This window comes from Prinia subflava, chromosome 5 (assembly GCF_021018805.1).
Source record: "Prinia subflava isolate CZ2003 ecotype Zambia chromosome 5, Cam_Psub_1.2, whole genome shotgun sequence".
Taxonomy (NCBI): domain Eukaryota; kingdom Metazoa; phylum Chordata; class Aves; order Passeriformes; family Cisticolidae; genus Prinia; species Prinia subflava.
In genome coordinates this window covers 53,585,714-53,611,311 of record NC_086251.1, presented here as the reverse complement: position 1 = coordinate 53,611,311, position 25,598 = coordinate 53,585,714, and the positions used below count along the sequence as shown (strand labels likewise).

Genomic DNA, 25,598 nt, shown 5'->3' with positions numbered 1-25,598 from the left:
TCTGTTTCTCTTTCCAAATGAAATGTATTTATTTCCTCCTCCCTATTGTTACTAATGGATCAAACGGCTTTGTGATAATATGCTGGTGGAATTAAGCACCTATAAAAGAGCCAGAACAACATAACATTTACTTGGTTTCCAAGTAGGAAGCTAGTGGAATTTTACTATCATGAAAATGTAGAAAATCTTGGAAGAAACTGCAGGCATTAAACCCAGAAATATGAATTAACATATTTGAAACAGCCTAGATGATGTGTAGAAAAATCACCCCTGAAATGCATTCCCCTGAAGTCATTGTTGCATAGTGTATGGTTTTGAATCAATATAGCTTGTAATGATTAATACAAACTGTCCTCAGCTGATGAAAATCCTCAAGTTTTGGATTTAATCTTCATAATAATGGAATGGAGAATTAAACGCAGTTTGTAATACTCTTGCAAGAAGGGTGTGGTAAGGACAGCATTTCAACTCTTCTCCAAGTTCTCACAGCAGTGTAGGGACTTTAAAAAAATCTATTTTAAATGCAAGCTGTTGGATTTAAAGGATGCTTTCTGTGGAGGTATTTTTTCTGTGGTTTATGGTCAGAACCTTTGGCAGCCCAATATGGACCTCGTGCTAAGCAGACACACACCTCCTTTTCCTTCACTCATGGATATTGGCTGGTGAACTGATCCATATGTGTGCATACATGTATGAACACACACACATATACATATATAGGGTGGATTGCTGCAATGTTATGCCATTTATATCCGTGTGTGTGCTTAAATTTAAAATAATACATAATAGAGTAGGTAGTTGCCGGAATATTGCACATTCCAGAAGGCTGAGATCGCTCTTATCTCCTCTGAATGGTGTTATTAAAACATGGAAACCAACACCCATTGTCTGGGCCTTTACTTCCCTGGTGGCTAGCACTAGGCTTGCTGGGAGGTGAGGGAAAACTTGGCTCCAAACCCAGATGTGAACTCCCAGCCAAAGAAAAACTCAGGTGCAGCTTGGGCATGTGAGGTGGGTGGAAAAGGATGTGTGCTTCGTAGAAACTATTACTAATCAACTCCCTTGAACTAATAGGATTGTCATCAAGATAACTGGCAGTGCAGGGATATTTTAATGGTTTAGAAAACGCCAAAAATCCCCTTGGCTTTCCCCTAGTGATTGTGGTTAGATTATGTATGAGGTTTTTGACATTATTTACCCAGAAGAGGGAAGGATTACATAAGAGGCTGGGAGCCTATAAAAGTGTCCTCACTTGGCACAGACAGGAACCAGGTTAGACTTTTGCAAAGGCAGCTGAAGCCTGTAGCTGCACAGAAAAAAATAAATCAGAGGAAGAGAGAACTTCTCTAGGAGATAGATACTAAGATTACTTTGCATACAACTGTTTCTCATGTTTTCTTCTGATACTATTCCCAGCTGGACAGAAAGCACCTAAATCTGCTTGGATCATGAGGAAGACAAAGCATTCCTGGACAGCCTTTGTAGGAGGAGGCCACAAGAAGGGGGAGAAAATGGCTGGGGAAAATGCAAGAATCTTGCCCAAGGCCACACATGAGGAGAGAAAGAAGCAGGAAGCAAAGAGGAAAGGGAAATTGAAAACCCTGGCAGCCAAATTGCTGAAGACTGTGGTTGGTGGGAAGGAGATGGTGGAGATGGCTGATGCTGAGGATGTGGCGGGGAATTTGCTGAAGAGGCCAACCAGTAGGAAAGGAGTGGAGAGAGGGACGCCTGCAGGTAACCTTGAAGTTATCTCTGGGTGCAGGCCTGGATCTTCTCTGCCCCTCCCATCCCACAGGCTCTTGTTTTTCATAAGCTTTTGGATTAGGTACTTTCCACTCCTCCTCCCCATCCTTCACCTGAATCCTTGTCCCTTCTGAACCCTAGACTTGCTACTCTGTCAGTTCTGTATTTCACTTTTTATTTGCCTCACAAACGTTTCTCTTTACTGTTCTTATTTTTGTCTTTGCAAAGACTCCTGATGTGTCTTGTGAGAAAGATGATGTATGTGTGACTGACACCCTGTCCGTGTGACTGTGCTGTTCCTCCACAGATGGGAGGGGAGGTGGGTTGCACACAGGCTGGTTGTGCCAATTAAACATTTCCCATGTGTTGCATGTATCGAGGCAGGACGGGTGCAGCTTGTAGACCCTTCCTGAATAACTTGCCAATTGCTTTGCTGAACATCCTTGCATCAACCCTTCTCCATCTCATGTCATGTTCCTCCCTACAGTCCTTTTCAATTTAATTCTTACTTCACATATGAGATGTTTTCATAGAGGAAAGGTAGGAAGGATAGAGGAAAAATATAGTGGAAGTTCATACTCCTTTCATTCTTCACTCTACATTCAAAGGTGTATCCTGAATTATTTAAGTCCCACTGCTTCTGGCTTTATTTAACTTTCCCTGCATTCTCATCAAGTTTGATTTGTCCTCTGGGCTCTGCTCCAGATACCTTTGGACACAGCTTAACCCTTCATTGCTCAACCTTGTAATCTATAAAACAATGGAAAAAACTCTCCAGCTCTGTACATCTGTTGTGAGAGTACATTTAACTATTGTTGGTTGGTGGGATGTGCTAGGAAAGATAACATCAGAAACAAACAGCACTGAAAATCTTCCTTCCAAGGGAGCTTGCAGCACTTTGGTCCTGCCAGGGTTCTGTAGAGGAGGCAGAAAATTCCTTCCGGGCTTGACTTTCAGCTGTTGGCTTGTTCAGAAGGTGTCCTTTCTTTAATGCTTTTCTTCTGAACAGAAGGTACATATCTTAAGGAAAGATTGTAATTAATGAACCTTCATTGCTCACATAAGGTAGTCTGTGGAATGATGACAGAAAGCGGCAGACCAATCTGCAGGTTTGGTTAACCTGGAGGAGAAAGGTTGGAAGAAATTTAGAAACAAATAAGTTCTTGCCCTAAGGAAACTGAGAAATGCTAGTGCTAGACCTTAAGTGGGCTGATCTTGAGTTGATCCTGAGGAATTTTGGAATACATATGAACTAGATACCTCATAACTAGGATGGTCCTATAGACAAATGAACAAAGAGCAAGTTGTGTTCTTATTCTGTTGCAGAGGAAACCATCTGCAGATTCATTGAGCAAAGAAAATTTTTGGAAGCTTGTGATCAAATTCATAATGTGGAACATTCTGGAAATGATGGTATGGGAAAGTCTGAATCACTTTATGCACTGCTGGCTGAACGAATGTGGATTGTAGTGGGAGAAGCACTCAGTGGAAGTGATAGGATGCTCCTGGAGCCTTTGCAGTCAGTGGGAGAAGCACTGAAGTGGGAGAAGCAGAAGGAAGCAGAGAGGCTTGGCAATGGCCTAGAGACAGAGTGTGTTTCCACCTGGAGCCCAAACTTCTGGAGAAAAGATCTGGAGGAAAAGCTAGTGCAGTACATGACCGCCAAGATTCCCCTGTTTGATTCCTCTGCTAACACAGGGGAGACTGCACTAAAACAGCATCTGAGTCACCTGGAAATGACATTTCTCCCCAACCTGGAGCATGGAAGTGATGTCTTCAAGGAAGCAGGATTGCTCACCACCTATGCCCGCTGCTGTCACGCCTCTTTGTGTTCTCACCTTGCCACACTTACTGACAGTAACTGTTTCAGCTTCAGCCAAAGTCTTTTAATTCATGAATGGAGCATTAAGATGTACAATAGGTATGTCTGAGGCACTTCTTTTCCTACATTTTTCTATAAGTCTATTTTTTGTTTCTGAGAACAGTTCCTGCTTCCTGATAACACAATGATGATCAGGACTTTTGCTGAGTTTAAGTTTGCCCACTGCCTCTTTTATCTTCTATGCTCTCAGAACCAGAACCTTTTTTCTTTGCAATACTGCCTCTTTCTAAATTATTAATACCAGATTCAGGGGCTTACCTGAGATGGGCAGGTATTTTTCTGCTGGACTCCTGTTGGATATGCACAATTTTCTGCTTCATTGAACAATTTATTTCCTCGCATCAAGCCTTTTTTAACAAGATCCATAATACTCCAATTACCCCAGAGTAATTTTCCCTGGCTTTTATGCCAGCATGGCGCTCTAGGGATTTCTCTTGTTCCGCCCTTGGTTCTCCCACTGCTTTATCTGGCTTGTAGCTTTCCCAGTTGTTTCTGTATTTCCTTCATTAGAGTTCAGATCACAGGAAAAACATGTAACAGATCATTAAATTCCTGCCCAAGTTTGGGGAAACAGATATGGCTTTCCCTCTGAAGAGCTGCACATCTGGGACCCTTCGGCCCAATGTGAATTCAAAGCCTGTATGTGTCATCAAAGCCTGAAACTTTCTTGTGATTTCTTTTTTTATGGTGGGTGAAGCATTTGATGCTCTGTGTCCATGGTTTAATTGCTACTTGGCAGCTCCAAACTACTTATGCCCTAGTAGATCTGAGTGTTTCTGGATTATTTGATTGCTTTCATCCAAGCCTACAGCTTCTCTGTTCCTTGTTTTAATTACACTTATAAATGCTTGATCAGCTCATAAGCAGTTCCTCAGGTGGGCTCTTCCCCCAGCCAGCTCCAGAAGGAGGGAAGCAGTGCAATGAGTGCACACTGGCCATCATCAAGCACATGGTAAATGTGGTCAGGAGGCATCCCTTTTACTGCTGCTTTTAAAATGGTAAAACTTCTGAGTAATGGATTGATAAAATATTGAAAACTTTCTAAAAATTGGAAGTGAAAAATTATGTAACTTAATTATATAAAGAAAAGTCAAATATAGGTAAAAAGTATTATATAAATGCAGAATTCCTTCAAGGAAAAAAAAAAGACCCAAACAAGTAAGACCAGTGACTGTATTAGTCAGATGGTAGTGAAAAAAGTGGAAATGAAAAGAGCAGAGATGCCAGACTTCAGCATTTAATTTTTTCTCTCTTTTCCTCTCGCAGTTACAACCTCTATAAAAGCTCATGCATAGACGCAGTTGTCTTGGTATATAGCTGCTTCTTATTCCATTCAGAAAGAATATGTGACACTTGCAAAATTGTACATTCATGCAAGTGTGCTTGGGAGACTGTCCCCAAGCTTGAGAAGAAATTGAGCAGCAGTGATGGGAGAGGGGAACAACAAGCAAAAACCTTAACTTGGGCAGCTAACGTAGGAAGAGGGAAAAGAAGCAGGACAAAAGAAAAGCTGGCAAAAGGCCATTGTAAAGATGATTTACTGTGCTGTGGCTGCTCAAGCATGGCAAAGACTGCTGGGCTCTTGCAGGACACCCTGTTTGCTTAGTGTGAGGCTGCAGTGCCAAGCAGGGGGTGCCAGGCAGGCGACGCTGCGGACCCGTGGGCAGCTGCCCCTCCGGCTGAGCTCTTGTTTCTGTACACAGAGGCAGCCAGGCATGTGTGAGACCTGGGCACAGCCCCCAGCACAGCCTTTCCCTTGGTGCACAGTGCCTCGTGTGGATTCCTTTGAAGACTGAAGAAAAGTTACTTGCAATCACACGGGTAAGAACATGGGAGTTTTACCCCAATCTGCCTGTTTTATTGCCATGGTTTTAAATTAAGGGCTGCCCTTGTTAAGTAGCAGCTCTGCTCAGCCATGTGTGAGTCTCAAGGTCTCCATCTTGACCAAGTTCCATTGCAGAGCCCAGATGTGAAGACCCATGATTGTCTGCTGCCAAAGGGAGGCTGCCCTTCCTTGCTCCTTAGCAAGGAAGTGCTGGGACATTTGCAAATCTCTCTCCATCCCATTGCTGTATATTCAGAGAGCTGCTATCTGCTCTGTTCAGAAGCCCATTTATCTGGAGGAAAGAGAGACTATGGGTGAAACCCACTTCCTCATTAAGGGCCATTTCAAAATATTGTTCATCCTCTCTCTGTCTGTTAATGATTCCACAGTGTGCAACAGTTGCAGTTTTTTTACAGCCCCTTTGCCTCAGCTTTGCAGGATATTAAGGCTGCTAAGTTTGTCTGTGTGTGAACCCCTCACAGTCCTCTCCAGACTGTTGGTCTGACACTGCTGATGTTAGAGCAAAGATTATTTCCAGAGCCCAGCACAGGAAATGTGCAGCTGGTGCCCACCCAGCAGCCCTCCACAGAGAATCCTGCCTTGTGATCCCACAGGTGACCCCAGCCCTGTGGCTGCAGCATCTCTTTCTTTTCTCAGCAAAGCTCCCCCTTTGAAGAACTCTGTTGACACATGCAGAATACAAATGAAACAGGGAAGATGTGTTGTAGCAACGGGGAGTTCCAGGGGAAACCACGTTATTTGGAAAACTCAGCAGGGCCTCTTTTATTCAGCTAAAGCTGAAACGAAACAGCAGGAGTTACCACACTCAGCTCTCTTGCTTTCCATTTCCACCAGCCCTTGGGGAGGAGAGGAGGGGAAATTCCATGGCAAACTGCTGAATCATCCCAGGGAAAGTACTCTAAATTGCAGAGAATTCCTCAAGAGCTATTCCCTGAAGGGGAACATGAAGGTAGTCACAAATATGGGAGTAGAAGTGCCAGCTGGTGACAATATGCTTAAAGCCTACTGGTTTCAGTATTTAAATATCTTTATGGGCTGTTTCTAATCATTACCCTAGGGAAGACCATGTGTTCTTAAGCTCTTTTTTAAACTTTTATTTCAATGAAGGAAGTGACTTAATTCAGGATAGTGCCACTGAAGTTATCCTAGAGCAAGTTGCTGAGTCATTGACAAGCCCTCAAAGAGGTTGACTAACAGTGACGGGAAATTTAACTTTTTTTTTTCACTTCCCTCTAATGTAATAGCTGAAGAATGCTTTTGCTTAACCATGGGCTTTCTGTTTTCCTGATACACCCTATGCTGAGCAGGTTCACCTCAATGTGGCAGTGGTTATGAGCTTTTGTGCCTTGCTGCCCTGAGTTTTCATGCCATCTTGGATCCTGAAGCATCACAATTCTATGTGGTGCTGAGAAGTACAGAAGAACAAAGCTGGAAGTGCTGGACAGTGTAGCACAGCATTGCCCAGCTCACTTCAAACCTGGCCAGCTTGGCAACAGCTCCAGAGTCAAGCTAAAGGGCTTAAGTGGACATAAGCTGACTCCATATGGAAAAATTATGGCTGTCTCTTCAGCTCAGAGGCACAGCTTATGAAACCTGCTTTATTCCTCTATTTCTGCTTCTAGGGTAATTCAGCCCTTCATTATGCTAATATAGAGGAAGTTGTTATTGAGCAAATATCCTGCTGCTGTCTCTTAACAATTGTCATACATTGTTGCCACTGAATCACATGGTGTATGTTTTGCCACTTCAATGGATGACTACATTTTTCAGAATGAGAAGGTCCTGACCAGAATAAGCCATGATCTGCTTTGCTTATGAATACCTGGCTTATCATTGGGTGTGGCAGTCTGATATCTGTGCAAGCTAAAAGCACTTTAAACAGAAATGAGTGGTGAGAACTGTGAGCATATCTGAAGGTGCTGAGGGCCCAGATGCCACGCGGGGTTCAAAACCACTTTGAAACTGCAGTGTAGGGAACTCAGTCAGCTCTGCATTCTCAGTCTGGACACACCTGGGGCAAGGAAGCTTTGTGCCTTTGAGGTAACAAAAGTAGTGAACTGAGAATGCTGATGCCATTGATTGGGTTGAGTTTGTCACCTCTTGTGGCCCTTGCTGTACTGGGGAATTTGACGAAAGCACAAGGCAGACCTTCTTGCATGATGCCAAGGCTCATTCTCACATTCTTTTACACTGACCTGCAAAGGATCACTTGGGTCTGTGTCTTCTCCTCACTACCCCTCTATTTTTTCAAGTGGACAAAAGGAGGACTGAGAATTTTGTGCTCTGCAGTCATCACAGGTTTACTGACCATCCACAGATCTGAAGCCTTGCAACATTTTGGTCAGAGAGGGAGAAACAAGAAGTAAACTGGGCCTGTTTATTACAGGCAGAAGTTTTGGTCCTCTCCACATTGGGGCTTTGGTGCCTGACATGCTGGCACTACAAGAGCTACAGACAAGCAAGCTGTTTCTAATTCAGACACATCATCTGATCAAAACCAGCTAAGTGCTGTCCTCAACAAGTTATTAATTGCCTTGCAGTTCCTCACTAAGCCATGCTTTGTCCCATTGTGGGGGGCAGGCTTGAAGTGTTTGTGCAGCTCAGCTGGGATGTGCTATCTCAGCATATCGTGTTCACACATTTGCTCACAGTCAGGTGATGGCACTTGTGAGGAAAGAAATTTTTCTGGGTTGTTTACAACTGCTTATTTGTCTTTGATTAACACTTTTCAGTGAATATGGGAGAGCAGTTGTTTTGAATATACTTTTGATGAAATTCTTCAGCTGACAGCCACAATTTTCTTAATTCATCAGCCAGAAAAGAACAAAGACTGAAATGGGAGATCAGACTTTATATTCCTTGGAGGAAGATTCAGAAATGAAAGAATAAATAAACAAGCCAGACTTTTGAGTTTAAAGCTTCTATAAAGGTCAGATCATGTTTTAAGCAACAAGCCCTTTCTCTTCAGTGCTAGTTTTGTTTTTACAGCCATTCAAACTAGCATAAGCCAGCCAAGTCTTGGGAAATTTCCCATTGTGCAGCCTCATGGGGCCCATCTCACCATGACAGTAGCTCTAAACACTAACCCAGCTCCTCTTTGCACTCACAAGACCCTGGATCAAGCAAGGGAATGGTTTTAATTAATGCTGGCTGGTTGGAGAGAGGAAGGGTGGAAAATCTCAGCTACAGTAGCTGGCAGCATGGAGGTGTCTAAGCATTGTTTTGCTGTGTGGGCGCCTTCATTTGAGCTAAGCTAACTAGGGAAGACTGTAGATAACCCAAGCTGACACTGGGATGAAAGAAAGCTGCAAATCATTTAAACTCAAACAAACAGTGTAGAACAAAACAGAAAAATGTTATTAGGTCAGCTGGAAAATAGCCAGGTTTTGGGTTAAATGAGACAGCCAAAAAAATGGAGGCAGAAATTCATCTAGTCCAAATGGATAATGAGAGGCTGGGAAACGTAACTTGTTATGAATGCCATTGTATCTTAACTGTACTTTTAAATTCTCTTTTATCTTTTAGAAGGAAGTAGGGAAAGCACTGAAAGAAGCCTTTGATATTGGGAAACCCCCTTGTGCAGATGCTGCAGTCATTGAGGTAAACTGGGGGGGGAACTGAAAAGCTCCCATACTTTGGGGCAGTCATGGTTTTGTACACAAGTTTGTGGGTATTTGGCAAAACCCAGCTTTGCATGTCTCAGTCTCAGCTCAGTGTGTTAAAATCCTGCAAGCTGGCTACCATACTTAAGCTGTGTCTGTTCCCAAACCTGTTTTTGTCCTGGGCATACATAAAGAAAAAAACTTCTTACTAAACTAAGGATAAGCCTGAGCTGATTCAAGCTGAAGCTGCATTTTCTTACATGCTGCTGGATCTTTATGTAACCTTTTGGGAAGTCATGGTGTGTGTTACCCTGTGAGGTCTGTGTGAGCTCTGCAGACACTTTTCCAAAAGCAGGGAGAGCTGCCGAGCCACGGCAGGGCCCCGTGTCCGGCAGTGCACGATGCAGGCAGGCTGCTCCCTGCTTGTCCCTGCTGCCCTGGAGGGTCAGGCAGTGCGGGGGATCCTGCAGAGCACAGCGAAGGCGAGGGCTCCAAGGGCACTGCAGGAGCACACCCTGCTGATTTGTGAGCAGCAGATACTGTGGGCAGAGGGTGTTTGGATCAAAACCTGCAGGAGGATTAAAATAAATCCTGGAGTTTATATGTGGGCTCAAGTGATGCTGGAGATCAGGGGCAGGTTGTGGGCTGTCACGACTGTATCTTCTTCTCTGCTTCCACCACCCCAGTGGCAGTCGTGTTTCAGGTCATGAGAGAGGCAAGTATCTCTGTGGTCCTTTAGGATGGCAGACAACCTTAGGCATTGGAAGCATTGCAGATCAACAGCAGCTGGTTTTCCTTGTGAGGATACAGCTTTAGCTGGCAAGAACTGGCTTTTCTGGCCCATCTCAGACCCAGGCACCAAATGCAGAGCTTACAACAGGGACTGTTACCTCCTTGCCTTGCCCTGTACCTGCTGGAGCAATGGAGCAGTGATGTGCCCAGTGATGTACCTCTGCTAGGGTACTTTTAGCTACCAAGATGGTTTTTCCTGCTCCTTGTTCACAGTGGAAAGTTTTCTAACAGGAACTAGGACAAAGCATGGTTTGAATCCCATAGTCCTCATATCTGTAACATCTGGCCATGCTTCAGCATGAGTGGATTCACTCTGTTGTGTATGCAACTGACAGGTTTGAATGCTCTGGGGTGGGTGATGGAAAAACCTGGATTAATAGGAAAGCCTTATGAAATTACCACCTCCTTAATTTTCTTAGGCTGACACTTGAGATAGAAAATGAATAAGGTGTCATGGAAATTCATCAACTGTGGTTTTCTGACACTTTGGGGTGGCATATTTTATCCTGTCCCTTTGGGTGAGCTTTTACATCTGTTATGAGCAGTGGAAAAACCCATTCATGATGTGAGTCACCCTTTGTCTCTGGCTGATGAGCACTGTGAGGGCCCAGCATATGGGTCCATCTGTCTCCTTTTATCCATCTGGCTCTCCTCCCCTTGCAAGTTTTTGTTTCCACAGAGCAACTAATGGGCAGCATTAAGTTGCCACCTGCTCAAGCCTGCCTGATAAGGGGTGAATTTTGAGCTGTCTGGCACAGCCCACCTCCTGCAGACACCTGGGCCACCCAGTGGGGTCAGTGGGGCAGGATATGGGCTGTAGGGTTTAACACACAGAGCTGTGTCAGGTGAGAGTGGTGGTGCCTTGCAAGGTGACACCTGCCCTCTTCAGGCATCCCATGTAGAGACCCTGGTGGTTAGGTCTGCATAACTTTTTAGTGGCTGCACCTAAATTTATCTGTGGGGGTGAGTCAGGTAGAAGCACAGGTGCTGCTGCAGATGGTCTATGTGTAAGCTGAGCTGCCAGGCTGCAGAGAACATCTGCAGGGGAAGGCTTTTACCCAAGCACAGGCCTGCTGACCACAACAAAAACAGTGGTAGCAAAGGTGTTGGGTCAGGCATTACAGTCAGACTGATAAAAAAAATTACATTTATTTCCACGAGGACTCTCAAAACTGAATCAGAAGTTGGTGCCTAGAGGACAGAGGGATTTGCTGCAGGGTGAGCAGTGGGATACATTCTTGTTCACTGCATAGGGAACAAATTGCTTCGGCCAGCTCTCATCTCACACATTGAAATTTACAGATACTAACAGAGAAGACAGAGACTGCCAGGCGAGTCAGCGAGAGCCTGAGCGAGAAGGTGGAAGCTGAATGCCTGGAAGAGTGGCTGAGGTTCCTGGAAAGGTAGGAAGGATGCTGTTTTCGTCCTTGGTAACATTCTTAATGCTCAAAAGAAAGAAATCCTGATGAAGCACCTGGTGATGCTGTGTTCACCTGGATCTTCATGGCTGTTTCCCATCAAGTTGTTACTGGAGATACAGCACTTCACTACTGTTTGTGTGCTCAGCATTTGTTGTTGGACTAAAGTTGAGGGAACAAAGTGCATCTGGAGAAGCTGGGACAGGATAAAGTCTTAGGGGGAGTTCTGGAGATGGTCAGACCTTAGACACCCGTGGGAAGTGGGGCAGCCATGTGTCCAGTGCCCAGACCTGGTCCTTCCTACCTTGGCTGTGCATCACTGGCACTGTGCTTTCTGCTGGCACTGTGAGAGGGTGAGGAGCTCTGCTCTGTCCTGGTTCTAATAGGAGAATGAATGTCTTCTCATCTGATCTCTCACCACTTCCTCTGACTCCCTTCATCTGCTTTTTGTTCTTGGGTATTTCTCTCCCCATGTATCCCCTGCAGCAGAAAATGCCAGGACTGCTGGCTGTAGGTAGTATTTCAGATGGAGATTTCATTTAAGATCCTTGGCCCTCCATGTGATGAGAGGAAGGAAATTCCTATAAAATGGAGTCCTCCAGAAGCCCTTTGTGAGACTGAGACTGACAAAGCAGTTCAGAGACGTTCAGAGCACTTCAATGGGTTATTCATATACACTGAGACTTTGTTCTGCAGCTTTATCGGCAAAGCCTGAGTTGCTTCCCAGAAGGAAGTGTTGCAAATCAATCTCCTGCCTCTTGGTCCCTGGCAGAGGTACCCAGGCAGCTCAAGGGCTCTCCCTGTTGTTCCCGTGTTTTTCTCCCTCACCAGCTGGGCAGGACAGAGACTGTCTTTGTCATGCTGTAGATCCCACCTGGGGGATTGAAACTGTGAGATAAAAAGACAAATAATCACAGAATATTTCTTCAGTATGCTATTGCTGTTAGATGTGTTATGGAGCATGTCAGATTAAAGGTACTTCTTCCTGTTTTAATTTAGCTATGAAGATGAAGTAAGAAGCTTTCTCCACCTTGATGGCTGCCCACAGATCTGCAGCAGTTTACGAATCCTGGAGAATTGCTGCCTTCTCAGGTTAGAAAACAGAGCCTCATGACATGGGGAGCAAAACGAGTTTTCTGCTGGTCTGATCTCATTCTGACTCTAGTATGAAGCCAACCTTGCCTCCAGCTGGATATGGTCATCCAACCCTGTGCACACCAGCCTTTAAGCATGGAGGAAGCCAGCTGCTGTCAACAAGACCCCTTCAGAGCTGCCCTGGCTGCCCCAGTGAGAGGGAGGCTCAGATGGGGCTGTGGCTGAGGCAGGGCTGCAGGGCTGTATTGCCACTCTTTGCCTGCTCCCAGGCCCTGCAGGTGCAGGGGCTGCAGCCATGTCCCCCTTCCTGCACTGCACAGGAGGCAGGCAGCAGTGCTGTGTCATGTGTGGGGACACTATCCTGGCTAATCCTGCTGTGGGTTGTGATGTCGTTCCTTTCCCTGGCCTGATTGTCCTCCAGCAGGAAAGCCTCACAAAGGTTATGCTGAGATGTGTGTGCTAGTGCACTTGGTAGGTGCAATCTTAAGTGCTTTGCTGAATGAAACCCCATGGAATATGCCAGGCTTTCCCCGGGGTTGCTAGGAAGAGAGAAGTAATAAAACACAGAAGGATGGAGGAGGATGTTTGCACCTAGAAGCTAATTTCAGAAGGACTTGCAGCAACAGAGAAAACAAGGTTGCTTTCTTTCTTCCTGTATAAAGTTATCCGAGGATCTCTGGAGTCAGCAAAATGCCAAAATCCAACATATGCACAGTGATTACTTGACATCACAGCCTTGTGTTGAGACTAGGTAGCTGCTTTGTTTGTTGTATTTGCAAGTTGCTGATGCTGGATCCTAGACTGAATACTTATGAGTCTCTTTTATGTAATCCTTTACAGCTTTACTGAGAATGAAGTTGTACACTGAGCTGTTCCAGAATGTAAAATGTCTGGTTTCAAGATGGTGATAATTTTAACCAGGATTTGCTGACTGGAAGACTGTTCTGATGGAAGATAATTGTTTGTCTTGTATTTGTAGGTAGTCGAAGGCATACAGGATGCTCACCCAGACTCTGTTTGCCAAGGCTGCTCATGCTTACTCAGTTTTGAAAATACTGGAATGTTTTACTGATCTGATCTCACTAGTGATGGGTACAAGTGGCATTTGCATGCACTGAGCTTTTGTGCCCTTGTGGCAGTGTCTTAATAAGTGCACAAATGCGGGTTACTGAGCCAGCTTTGGACCTGAGCATGTGTCTATTCAATTATCCAGGCAGTTGTGTTGGTTACAGTAGAAGGAGTTTTGATCTGAGAGAATAGCATGGTTTGATCTGATCAATACTTTCCATATTTATTTTTTTTTAACAGAACTGTCTGGCATAAGCTAACATATATTTACAGTGTCAGCTCTGACCAGAATTTTAAGGTAAATGGATTTCTACACAGGATAGAAGATGACACTATGGAGCATTTTCTGCAGACCATCAGTTCTGAAGTCAAGGTATGGAAGACTCATTTTAATTCTGACAATTTGCAGACCATATTGCTGGCATGCATTTCCCTCTTTCATGTCCTGATTTGGAAAAGGTGAAGCCACAGTCTGGCCTTCAAGCCTAAGACTCTCATCTGCCTTGTCAGCATCTGTATATGGACAGCTTCACCTTTCTAGTTTTGGGACCCCCATTTCACTGTTTGTAGTGTTTGCTGTTGTGCTGCCCAGACCCCAAAAGTTGAATTTCACCTGGTGCCTATTCATTCCCAGCAGCTGGGCATCTTTTTAGGACAGTGATAACTCACACAGCCCAGGGCTGTTCTGGGTAGTCAAGATGTAGAGAAGGCTGACCAGAAATGTGTTCCTCCCTTGAGATAAGGTCGCCTCCCTTCACACTTTCTAATATTAACCTATTAGCCCAGACACCCTTCACCCTTGTGTCTGGAAAATACAGAATTCCAGGCTCCTAACAGTGTGTGATCCTGTGCATTTCCCTTGGAAGCTCCCCTGAGCATCTTCAGCCTCATTGCACAGGCTCCCTCAGGCATGCTGGAGGAAGCAAAAGGAAAATGACAAGAGAAACTCTGGCTACACTGTGCAGTTTTGGTCTCCAGAGATCATTGCCAGCCTGTCCCATGGGCCCACACATCTACATGGGAACTGAGGGTGGTTCTGATGGAGCATGGGCAACCCTAGGGGGGAACAGGAGGGTTAGGATTCAGGTTTTTAGTCTTCCAGGTTTGGGCTTAAAACTTAGTACATCCTTCCTGAGTTGGAATTGTTTCTTTCATATTTTGATTTTCTTTGAAATAAAGGCACAGGATGCTGCAGTTTGTGGAGAAGTCTGTTTCCAAGAGCAGAAAGAACAAAGGCACAATAAACTGTGGCTGTTGTTTGTGTGGTGTCTCTACATGTGCACCCTTTGTCTGTTTCTTTTCCTCAGGGAACATTGAAGGACCACTTCAGAAAGTGTGATAGTGGTTTTCACCACATCCTTGAATCCTTGAAGCAAAGCTTTTTGACCTTTGGGAAGAAAAAAACAGATATATATGAGGTAAGAAATAAATAAGAAAGTGAGAACAAGATGTTACTCAGGAAATCATCTTACAAGAAAGACGGAGAGGGATTTTTTCCAAGGGCATGTAGTGACAGGAGAAGGGGGAATGGATTCAAACTAAAAGAGAGTAGGTTTAGATCAGTTTTTCTGAGGAAGTTCTTTGCTGTGAGAGTGGAGGGATGCTGGAAGAAGTTGCCCAGAGAAGCTGTGGATGCCCCACCTCTGGAAGTGTTCAAGGTCATGTTGGATGGGGTACTGAGCGACCTGTTCTGCTGCAGTTTTTTCTGTTTGTCAAATGGACTTTTAAATATCTAGTGTTCTCAGTCCAATACCTCTACCCACCAGGGTTGGGTAGTGACAGCTGGGACCTTCCTGTAATTTCAGTGGAGAAACCAACAAGTGAAGAAATGGGAAAACTGAATGTACCTCCTAAATGCAGAGGGGGATGTTGGGCTCCTCTCCTACCATTGCCCAATACCATTATATTGGAATTCTTCTCAGCATCTAATGTGCTTCAACTTTATTTGTAAGGATTATTGATCCCTTTGATGTAGAGTGGACACAGAGGAGTGAAAAGTCAAGTTTCTTAAAGGGCACAGTGCCTCATGCAGAGCATTGGCAAACAACCTCACAACGTACCCAAGGTTTTTCACCTTTACAGTAGCCTAAACAACTTGTCTAGGATCTTACAACAACTTTGAGTCTATCTCTTCAGCAATGAGGTTGGTACCTGGGGAACCCTCTCTTTTGTGCAGGCTGGATTTGCTGCTGCTACGTGTGCCACGTCCTCCTAAGCACGGGACTCCCAGGTCTGCAGTCTCTTTGTCAGTGATTATTTTAATTAACATTTTGCAATACGGAAAAAGGTAATGGAAGAGAAAAAAAATAGGCTCTATTCTGCTGTTGTTCAAAGCCTGTCACTGGACATTATGTCACATTAGTGCTGGGGCAAGCAGCAGCTCAGTGGTGAAGCACTGTGCCAGAGCTCTCTGTCTCTTGCTTTGTCTGTTTTGGACAGAGCTGGGGATTTCCTGTACTTTTGGACTGCAGCCTAACCCTGCTCTGATTTCAATTGGTAACAAAATGTGGTTCTTGTGCAGCAGCCCACCCTGCATGAGAAACACTCACTGTCCCTGTTGGGCACTGCATGGCCTCTGCACTGGGGTTCCTCAGCAGGCAGTGGGAGCTAAGAGGGAGTCTCCCAGGTGACCTCTCTGTGCCCAGCCACAACCCTGTGCCCAAGGCTCCTGTGTCAAGTGTGGATGCTCGAGGGAGGCTGCATCTGGCTTTGTCTGCAGCCCAGGCTCTCCCCAGGTGATGTATTTGTTAGCCAAGCCAAGTGTCGCTGCAGGTCTGGAGTGTGAATGACCTCTGGCTCTGCTAACTGGTCTCATTGCTTCTGATTTGATGTCTCCGCTCTTAGCACCACGGCTTATGTCATCCACATGCAGCTCAGAGGTAGTCAGAGAGTTAGATCAAGCCTTTTAAATTAATACTTAAAGTAATGGGAGAGCCATCTGCATGGGCAGAATGTCTGCTGTCTGCCCTGGTACAGGCGTGGTCTGAACCTTGCTCAGTGCAGGGAAGTTAACCTGGGTATCTTTGCTCTGGAACAGGCTCTCGTCAAGGCTGCCAATGCCATCACTATTACAGAATACATGCAGGCCCTCCTGACCACTCCCAGGAAACCATCTGCTATGCAGAGGAGGAGGATTGTCAACAAGATAGAAGAAGATCATAGGATGATGCAAACCATCTTTAAAGAATGCTTAGTAAGTCTTTGATATGGTTACAGTTTTGCTTTCTGTCATCAAGAGCAATACCAGCAGAGGAAGAGGCTCTGAAAGCTACAAAAAAGCTTAAGAGTTTTTACCACAGGGGTATCAAGCTTCACCGAAATGACAGTCAGATGTGCTGACATCCCTTCTGATCTGTCAGAAGCTGTTAGTTCATGGTTTTGAAATGTGTGACTGGAGGAGGCAAGTTTTGCACTGCTGCCACTGACACAAGAATGAGGTGTGCTCCTCTGAGCTGGTGAAGACAGCTTCAAAATCGCAGCTCCCCCCATCAGGCTGCTGGTACATGGCATGAGGTGGCAATGCTTTCCCTTGAGCCTCTGGAGTGATGGACCAAACAAGCTGCTCCACATCTCCTGCTGCTCTGTGGATTGCTCTGTAAGGCTGCTCCTCCCTGGATATGGGGTATGCATTGCTACCCCTCAGTCCAGCCTCCTCCCTTCCCACAGGCCCTTCCCAGCCCCTCAGAGCTGGCATGATGGCTGCCTGAGCCATTTCCCTTTGCTGTGGCATTTCCTCACGGCAAAAACATGCTGATGCTGTTGTGGTTGCTGACGGTTGTAGGGAGGAACGAGTCTTCCTGCAGGGGTAAACACCTCACACCATAAGGAGGTGAAGGCTCGTTGCAGAAGATCGGGTGTAAAAGAAGAGCCACACCTCTGAGTAGAACTGGTGCAGAAGTTCTAGTTCTGATCTGCAGAAACAACTTCAGAAGCTTTAAAAAGCCTCACCTCATAATCTGATGTAATTGGCAGTGCTGCTCACAGCATCTGAGGATGCCACCAGGCTGTCACATGAGTCCCTTGATTACCCAAGGGCAAGGACTGCACTGGCAGTAGCATACCCTCCTTCAGCTGGTCCAGTTGAAGAATCACTGCCATGCAATGTCCCTGGTCCCTCATTAGCAGATGCTAATTAAATGTCCCTCATTAGCAGATGCAGGCTGAGAGTGCCCAGCCATGATGCTTCATTAGGGGCTGGGCTGAGCAGCACAGAAGTGGTTGCAAAGTCATTCTGGTAACAGGACTCAAATGTGACAGCATATAAACCCCCTTGACTACACTGGTTTTAATAATTTCACAAATGCTGAGTCATTCTTACAACTTGTCTGTTTAAGTGCTAGGGACTGAAAATCTATTTTCTCACAGATGAGTCCCTTGCAAGCTTTATGTCAGCAATTATTACCTTGTCCAACGAATAAAATGAAATAAAAAAGATCATCTGTAGGCTTCTCTAAAATCCTCTCAGACCCATTAAAATTAATGTACTGGTTTCATGGTGGAAAGCTGGAGGCTGGCAGCTGCTTTTAGCTGAAGATCAACCTCTCTTGGAGTGATCAATCACAGATGAATTAATGCTTTCAGCAACTGAGGCATGGGGAATATCAGGAAGGTTCTCTAATCTTAACTCTGAAGTTTACCAGTAATGCCGTGCTCAGAATCAGCTTTGGAACCTAATGTGCATGGAACAGTGCAAAGGAGATACAGGAAATCTAATTATCTATTAAAACTCTACACTGGGTGAAAAAGGCTGCATCTGGTTACAATGGTTTCTCCAGTGTCCCAGATGTGTGTTCTGTCTTACTTGATGTGAGAGCACCGAAAACCTTGGAGGTGAAATGCACAAGTGATTTGCGGGGACAGCCTGCTCCTCAGTCATGAAGCTCAGTTATGCATGCGAAATATGAACCCTGCTGCAGCCTGAATCTATCATGCAGTTGCTGCAGAGGCTGCACCTGCTCTCTGCCCTGTTCTGCCCTCTCTTTGAGCTCTTCCTTCCCCTCTGTTCTCAAAACACATTAGGAAATACCTTGCTTCTCTCCTAAGAGCAGTATGTGTCAGAGGCACTTAAACACTGCTGATGGAACACCTCTTTTTTTTTCCCTTTAGACTGCAGGCTGTTTACCTCTGACCTTGTCTGCCTATGTAGTGCTTAACTAAATCTGACGCCTTCGAATTAATTAGCATTTTGTAATAGTGAGCTTGCCAAGTGTGAAGCTGTACAGTACAAGTGTCTCAGAAGCTGAGTACAGCTTGTGCACTAGGCAGAGTTAGACGTGCTGTGTGCCTGCAGTGCAGGGGGAGAGGGGGAAGGCTGTCTTCAAATATTATTATGTTTTAAAATTTATTTTCAATGCAGAGGTGCCACATGGAGAATGTGACCTGCTGTTTCTAATACCCCTGGAGATCAGGGGAACCTGGGCTTCTCCTGCCCCAGTTTGGCAGCCTGCTCCCCAGGTTTGCTTTGTCACAGAGGCTCTGTTGACGTACTGGCATCAATAATTCAGGGAAGCAATTTAACTGCATTACTGCACTGATGAAAAATGTGAGCAAGACCTGAGGCTCTCTCTCTTGGTGTTTCATCTGCATTCTGCTTCTCCAGCTCTGCTAAAGATGCTGTGTGTTTTTTGATGAGACTTTTTTCTCCTGTGTGCTCCAGATTAGAGGGAGTTGATCATATGCAACATCTACCAACCATGTAATATTTTTTTCATTGTCCAGCCCTGTTTCCCACTTTTTTTCTATTAGAGTATCTGTGCACCCTCATCTCTCCCTAAGGTTGTTTTTCTGTCCCTGGGTTTGCTTTGGGGCAGCAAAATGCCAGCATGTTTGGCCAACATACCTTGTTTTCACTTAGGTCAAGCAGAGGGCTGTGCTTACCTCCAGAAGCAAAGCACTTCCCAGAGGGTGAAATGGCCCTGAAAGGACAGGCAGTTTAGGAGAAAATGGGGTATGTTTGCCAACTTTGCCAAAGGAGGTGCAGGAGGGGATTCTGCACTGCTGAAGATGATTGCCCAGCCACCATGGAAGCAGTTGTGGCTACTGCCCAGGTTCTTTTCTGCAACCCTAGGGGAAAATCAGATTTCTATACATGCATAGACACTCTTGCAAAGCTCCTAACGCACACAGAGAGATCCTCAGTCTGACATGAGTCCAGCTCTTCAGGTGCTGTGCTGTTTCCCCTGCCCTGAACACAACATTGCTCTCTCCCCAGGGTCCTGCAGCTGGTTCTCTCAAGGATCCCATAAAAGCAATTTTAGAACTTATTCAAACTTCTGATCCTGAGGGGATGAAAATAGCACTTCTGCCCATTCTAAAAGAATTTCCTGACCTCAGGTAATGTCTTTGATTGGTTTGACTTCTGTATTTTTTTACATGATTACTTGACAACAGAAGACCTACAACAGTATTGGTTCTTTGATGCTTTTGCAATGTGTTGGGAAAGGCACAGTGACCCTTTGAATGTACTCACTGGTGCCTGGTTTATTTCTTTGCCAGACATGAACTGGTGAAGTTGAGATGTCCTTCTGTAAAGGCAGAGGATAGATGAAATTGCTGTCAACAAAGCAGAAATGCTGTGGAAAAGTACTACCTTAATGCAGAATTTACAGGCACACGTGTCAAGCATAGGACACGTTCAAGAACATCTTTAACTTGGGCATTTCATAACTTTGAAACACTTGGCTTTTGTCTTTAATACTTCACCAAACCTTGTGTAACTATTTTCACAGATTTCTAGGTGTATTCAGCAAGAATATACACTTGCATTTCTTAAAAGAATTGAAACACAGCTTTTACTAGGAAGGAAAGATCTTAGCTAACTGCATTTTTCCCCAAGCCTGTGGTTTATTACATCTATCTTTTGTTCTGATGTTTTTTGCCTATGTTTTTCCAACTTAACATGATTGTAGTGTAGAGTTCTCTGTCACAGGATGCTGTGAAGGCCAGAAGTGTGAATACCTTCAAATGTGGGGCAGACAATTTGTGGTAGATAATTACTTCAGTGCCTATTCAACATGACAGTCATGATATAAACCTGTAGCAAGGGAAGTCACTAGACTTCTGTAGGAAGGACTGCTGTAGGCAAAACAAAACAAAACAAAACAAAACAAAAAAAGAAAGACAAAGAGATTATGTTATGCTTCATCTGTTTTCTTACTTATTTTTTTTACTTTTGAAGGTGCTATAGAGCTAAAAAGCTGCTTGTCTGATACAGCACAGCAGTGATATATGTATATATATTGTATAGGAAGTGGGCATAGAAAGTTCCCAGGAGACCCAGATCTCAGAGGAGGTCATCCTGGTGTGAGTAGATGCACTGTTCTTGATTACAACAGATTTCTTTGTTTCAGACTGTTTGGCTTGGATGCATTTGCCTTATATCCAATACAGTATTTCCCCACTCAGCAGAACAGTGCTCTGGAGAACACAAATCCTGTAACCTTCCAGACAAACAAGAATTAGCTCCATTTGAGGAGAGCAAAGATATCAAAAATGCTTCCAAATGGTCAAATGTAGAATTGTCTAAAACCTATTTTGATAGATACAGATGTTTTTCCAGGAATAACCTGAGCTGAACATTTTAAGTGCTTTACAGGGATGCTCTGTGCCCTGGGCTTGGGACCTGTGAGCTCAGCCCTATCCCACACAGCTCTTGGGATAGGGCCTCCTCCTAAGGTAGCCAGAGGGTGTCAAAAAGCAGCTTCCAATCTTTGGTCTGGTCCAGCAAAACTGAGGAATAGACAACAAGCTTTTCTTTTTTTACCTTGACTCATTCACTTATCTGTCCTCTTGTCCTTTTGGAAAGGAAGGAACATCTGAGTGCAGTGCTGGACATCAAAGATTCGCTCAGCCGAGAAGACAGAGCTGCTCTCTTGAGGGTATTTCACGATAATTGCTGGGAATCAGAAACAGAAGCAAACTTGCTTTTCGCAGATATAGAAGTAAAACCTGGGAAATATGGATTCTGTGGCTGCCTCTGCTGTTAGCAAAGGTGGGTGTGTGTGAGTGTGCTTGTGTGTATACATTGCTCTACTTTCCCTCTCTCTCCCTGCAAACTTCCACACCCTGGACGATCCTGTTGTAGGCAGTACAAGGTGCTGAATGCTTAGATGAGTGATTCAGGTTACAGCAGGGACAAAGGAGAAGAACAGGGCTCTTCTTCCCCTTCTTTCACTCCTGTCTGTGTCCCTGCAGCAGGGTCTCTCTGCAGCATCCCCTCCCTTCCAACTCTTACCCTCTGCATGGGCACGGTCTCCCTGGCAAGTGCTGTTGCCTCCTAGCAGGACAAGCCGGGGAAGATCCTCTCAGTGATTCTCCTGCTTTTCTGGTGCTAGGGGGAGGGATATGTGAGCCCCACCACTGCCCCCTCCATGAAAGCTGCATTAGTTAAACTAGGCTTGGCCCCATTTAGGTGACTGTGCTGTGTTATGAGAATCAGAGGCAAATGTGCCCTACTGTGTGCTGGCAGCAGCAGCAGCCGATGTCAGAAGGGAGGAGGGTTGAAATCAGAGGGATGACTGTCACTGTAAGGAGTTAAATCCAATGGTGAGAATTGCCAAGGCTCATTTGGAGCACTTGCAATCATCTTTCAGTCTCCCAAGGGACTCCTCTGTAGTCACAAATGGGCATTTTTATTTTGAAGGGGTGGGGAGGGCTAAGTTGCATCAGATTTCAAAGTTAAGCAGTTCCTTATGGTTTTAAAATACAGAACATGCAGTTATTTTCTTCACTTTAAATAATTGACAACTTCTTGTTAATCCAAAGTTATCCAGCTCAGAGGTGGAGAATTTTTTCTTATGTTGGTTTGGCCAGAGCCCTCAGCTTTCAGAAATAGTCCCACTCAATTAATAACTACAGATTCTCAGCAGTTACCTTCTGTTGTATAAGCTGACTAGACTGAGTTTGAGAAGCACAGTCCCTTTCCTCCCTCACTCCCAGGTGTCACCATTTATTTATAGTTACCCATGTTAGCAGATCAGGGATGAGGTATGCAGGACTCTGCCCTCCAGGCACAGGCAGACAGCAGGCTGCCCTGGTAGCAGGGAGAGAAAGCAATTAGAGAAACAATTAATAAGCACAAAGCTTTCCCTCCTAATGAAAACTGATTCTGATATAATGAACTGGCTGTCAGCCACCAGTGTTTATATCCTGCTTAAAATAAATTACCCACAGTGTCACTTTTGCTTTAGTAAAGATATTGAGGAACATGTTTTTAAAGCATTGTGAGATGCTTAATCTCTTATTTGCTGAAATCCCCATGGTAAACAGGCTCCCAAATCCCAGCAGACCCAGCTCAGTCTGCTGGGTGGTGGACACACATGCCCAACACCATTTGGTGGCCTCACCTGAGTTCAGGGGTGTCAGTAAAGGTGAAATCAGTTACGGGATGTGCCACCTTCCTCCTTCCATCCCAGCCCTGTGATTTTGCTGCCATGCTCTGGACTGTGACCTGTAGGCTCTCTAGGAATCAGCTGCTTCCTCTTGGCCAGGAACACATTTCTCCTTCCTGTATATGGAGGTGGCAGGACTTTGGAAAAGCACTGGTTTTGGTTGCTTCATGTTAGCATGAAATGTCCTTCCAGAAGAGAAGTGAGAAGGTTTGGCTGGGGAGGGCAGGCAGCAGCAGGGGTGCTGCCCATGGATTGCTTAGCCCAGGAAGTGGAGGAATTCAGCAGGTAAGTGTCGATACAGCTTCATGCAGGAGTGTGCACAGGATGGGTGTTTCTGCTGGTTGACTCTTGCACATGTTCTGACGGGTGCTATTTAATTACCCAGCTTTTTTCTTGCCTTCCCTCAGGTCTGCTGGGAGAAACATGAGGCTTTGATCCCCTGTGCCAGCATCTCCAACCACAGCTCCTTGAAAGCTTCACATACAGCTGGATGTCAGCCAAGGAAGACAAAATCCCTTCACTTTTTCAGGAAAACCATGTGGCTCAAATCCTAATATTGTATGTAAAGTCCAGAAGGAAAATGAATAGGATATGGTAGAAAGACATTTCTTCAAAATCTCCTAGAGAATGCCATTCAGCTGAGTCCTGGTGGTTGTTCCCAGGATGTGGGAAATGTCCCTTCGCCTAATTCCTCTCTGTTTCCATCCCTCATTCCGTGAAATCTCTAATGAAACCATGCTGCACCACATGGTCTCCCAGCATTGCAACCTCCTGAGGGATCCAAGACCTCTGTTAGGGAATATTCCCTGGCTGATTGTGCTGCCAATGCCTGCAGGTTTGGACACCTCAGTTTACCCATCAAAGACTGACCTGCACCAGGAGGGTGCAGACAGAGCTGCCTCTTCCCTCTCTCATGAAGCTGTGATGAGGTGTGGGATGGGAAACTCTTCCTGTATTTTACAGCTGGCTCAGAAGCATAGTCTTGCATTAATTTTTATACCTCAGTTACTGGAAATTTCCTCTTGGAGAGGGAGGGAAAAACCTCATGGCAAGCAGGCAGTTAAAGGAGCTGTTTGTCCCAGCCTCCGGGCAAGGTCTCTGCTAGTTTTCAGATGTAAATAGGCAGTTCTGAAGGAAAAACACTGACTTTTCTTCCTGGTTATCTATGGACTGGTCACAGCCCCCAAGCTGGATGTGATTCAAGGCCTTCCTTTGCTATTGTGTGAATATAGGCCATTACTACTCCTCTCTGACTCCATAACCAAGCAAAAAATTCTACCTCAGATGTGCCAGTGCTTTTATGAGAAGCCATTTCCCCCTCAAGTCTTATTCCCTAAAAAGAAGAGGGAAAATTTGTGCATAACCTGTCAATGTGTGTAGCAGCAGACATGCCATGCCCTGGTACCCTGAGAAATGCAGACCCAGCTGGGCACTGCCACGTGCTGCAGTGCTGTGCCATCACCCCAGGGACACAGAGCCCTGCATGCAGATGGGGTCCTGTGAGCTGGCAAGGAGTCATGGCAGGTTTGTAATTGTCATTAGCTTTGTTCCTGGTGCAGCTAGGACCAAAGGAATGCCAGCTGAGAGTGGATGAGTGTCAGAGGAGACGGAAGAAACAGGTTGCTCCATCTCCTGGGTGTCCTCTGTGTGCTTTCAAGGCACCAGGAGACCTTGGCACTGTTACACTTCATCCCTCATGTCACTGAAGGGCAGAGAGAGCATCCCATGGCCTGCAGGCCCTTCCTGACCACACAGCTGCTCAAAAGGCCAGTGTTACTGTTCCAAACACTTCATTGCTGTTCATTGTGACAGTGAGGCCTTCCCTGGGATGTAGGAAGGCTGGGGAATTTGGGGGAGCTGCAATCTGCCTGGGTGGTCATGGGTTGGACTGCAGGGCTGGATGAGCACCTGCCCTCTGAAGGTTGCCAGCCCTGCCAGGCACTCTGGGCCAGTCACCCTCCCCTCCTGCTGAATTGCACATTTTTTCAAGGGTGGGAAGGGATATCAGACCTGGATGACAGACCCTGTTGTGACAGCAGGGTCAGGGTCAGCCTCTGCCAATGGGGACTTCAAGCAACAAGCCTTCCAGAGAAAATAAATAAAATCCTCTCTGACATTTCCATCACTGTCGGGCTAAAAATAATCCTTCAGCATGTGGACAGCTCTGGCCATGCACACGTCGATGTCTATGTGTGTCTGTGCTGTTTGACATCTGCAGCCAGACAAGGGTGTGTTCTGCTTGGAATCAGCAGCTGGGAGCCCTGAGGGACACCAGCCTTGCCATTCCTGTGTGCAGATCAATAAGGTTTTGTAGCAGCAAGTTTCTGCACCATGTGTGAAGCATCCACTCATGGAGAGATCAAATAAAGACTTGAATTTGTCCATGAGGTTTAATGAAGTTTTCCAGAGGCAGAGGGCCCAGGGATGTTGGCTGGGGGAGATGGGGAGAGTCAGCCTGGTGTGGAGGAAGATGGTGTGGGAGGGATGTCCTTGGGCACCCACAAGTGACCTGTGGATAGCAGATGGTGTGTGGGGAGGCTCCTGGCAGCTCCCAGGAGGGGAGGCCATGGAAAGGGAATGCTAGGTCAGTCCCTAGGACTGACTGAGGTGATCAGAGAGGGGAGGAGAGGCTGCAGGGAAGGAGGATGAGGGATTTTCCTGGTTTGATGGAATGGATGAGGGATTTTAACCCACTCTGTTGTGTGACCTGAGCTTCCCAAGTGATCCAGCCTCCTCCTTTCTAGCTTTCACCCTAACCTGGGG

General features: G+C 45.5%; 1 protein-coding gene across 2 annotated transcripts; it reads left to right on the top strand.

Moving 5' to 3' along the window:
* The first annotated feature begins 1,183 nt into the window (after positions 1 to 1,183).
* LOC134550631 (exocyst complex component 3-like) lies at positions 1,184 to 25,198 on the top strand. Of its 2 annotated transcripts, XM_063397363.1 has the most exons (12): positions 1,187 to 1,734; positions 3,070 to 3,664; positions 5,329 to 5,446; positions 8,997 to 9,071; positions 11,168 to 11,268; positions 12,283 to 12,375; positions 13,687 to 13,819; positions 14,754 to 14,864; positions 16,484 to 16,639; positions 19,658 to 19,779; positions 21,251 to 21,436; positions 23,243 to 25,198. In XM_063397363.1, exons 1-11 carry the CDS (start codon positions 1,449 to 1,451, stop codon positions 21,429 to 21,431), a joined length of 1,971 nt encoding a protein of 656 aa, XP_063253433.1. In that variant the 5' UTR covers positions 1,187 to 1,448; the 3' UTR covers positions 21,432 to 21,436; positions 23,243 to 25,198. The 2 variants fall into 2 exon arrangements, 1 of the variants encoding a protein (XP_063253433.1); XR_010080381.1 differs by lacking the exon at positions 19,658 to 19,779 and having other exon boundaries at positions 1,184 to 1,734.
* Positions 25,199 to 25,598: the final 400 nt, after the last annotated feature.

Excerpts from the sequence above, each read along its gene's own strand:
- LOC134550631 (XM_063397363.1), top strand. The coding sequence starts at position 1,449 with ATGAGGAAGACAAAGCATTCCTGGACAGCCTTTGTAGGAGGAGGCCAC. Across the intron at positions 5,447-8,996 it reads AGTTACTTGCAATCACACGG|AAGGAAGTAGGGAAAGCACT; the intron begins GTAAGAACATGG and ends TTTATCTTTTAG. Across the intron at positions 16,640-19,657 it reads CCATCTTTAAAGAATGCTTA|GGTCCTGCAGCTGGTTCTCT; the intron begins GTAAGTCTTTGA and ends CTCTCTCCCCAG.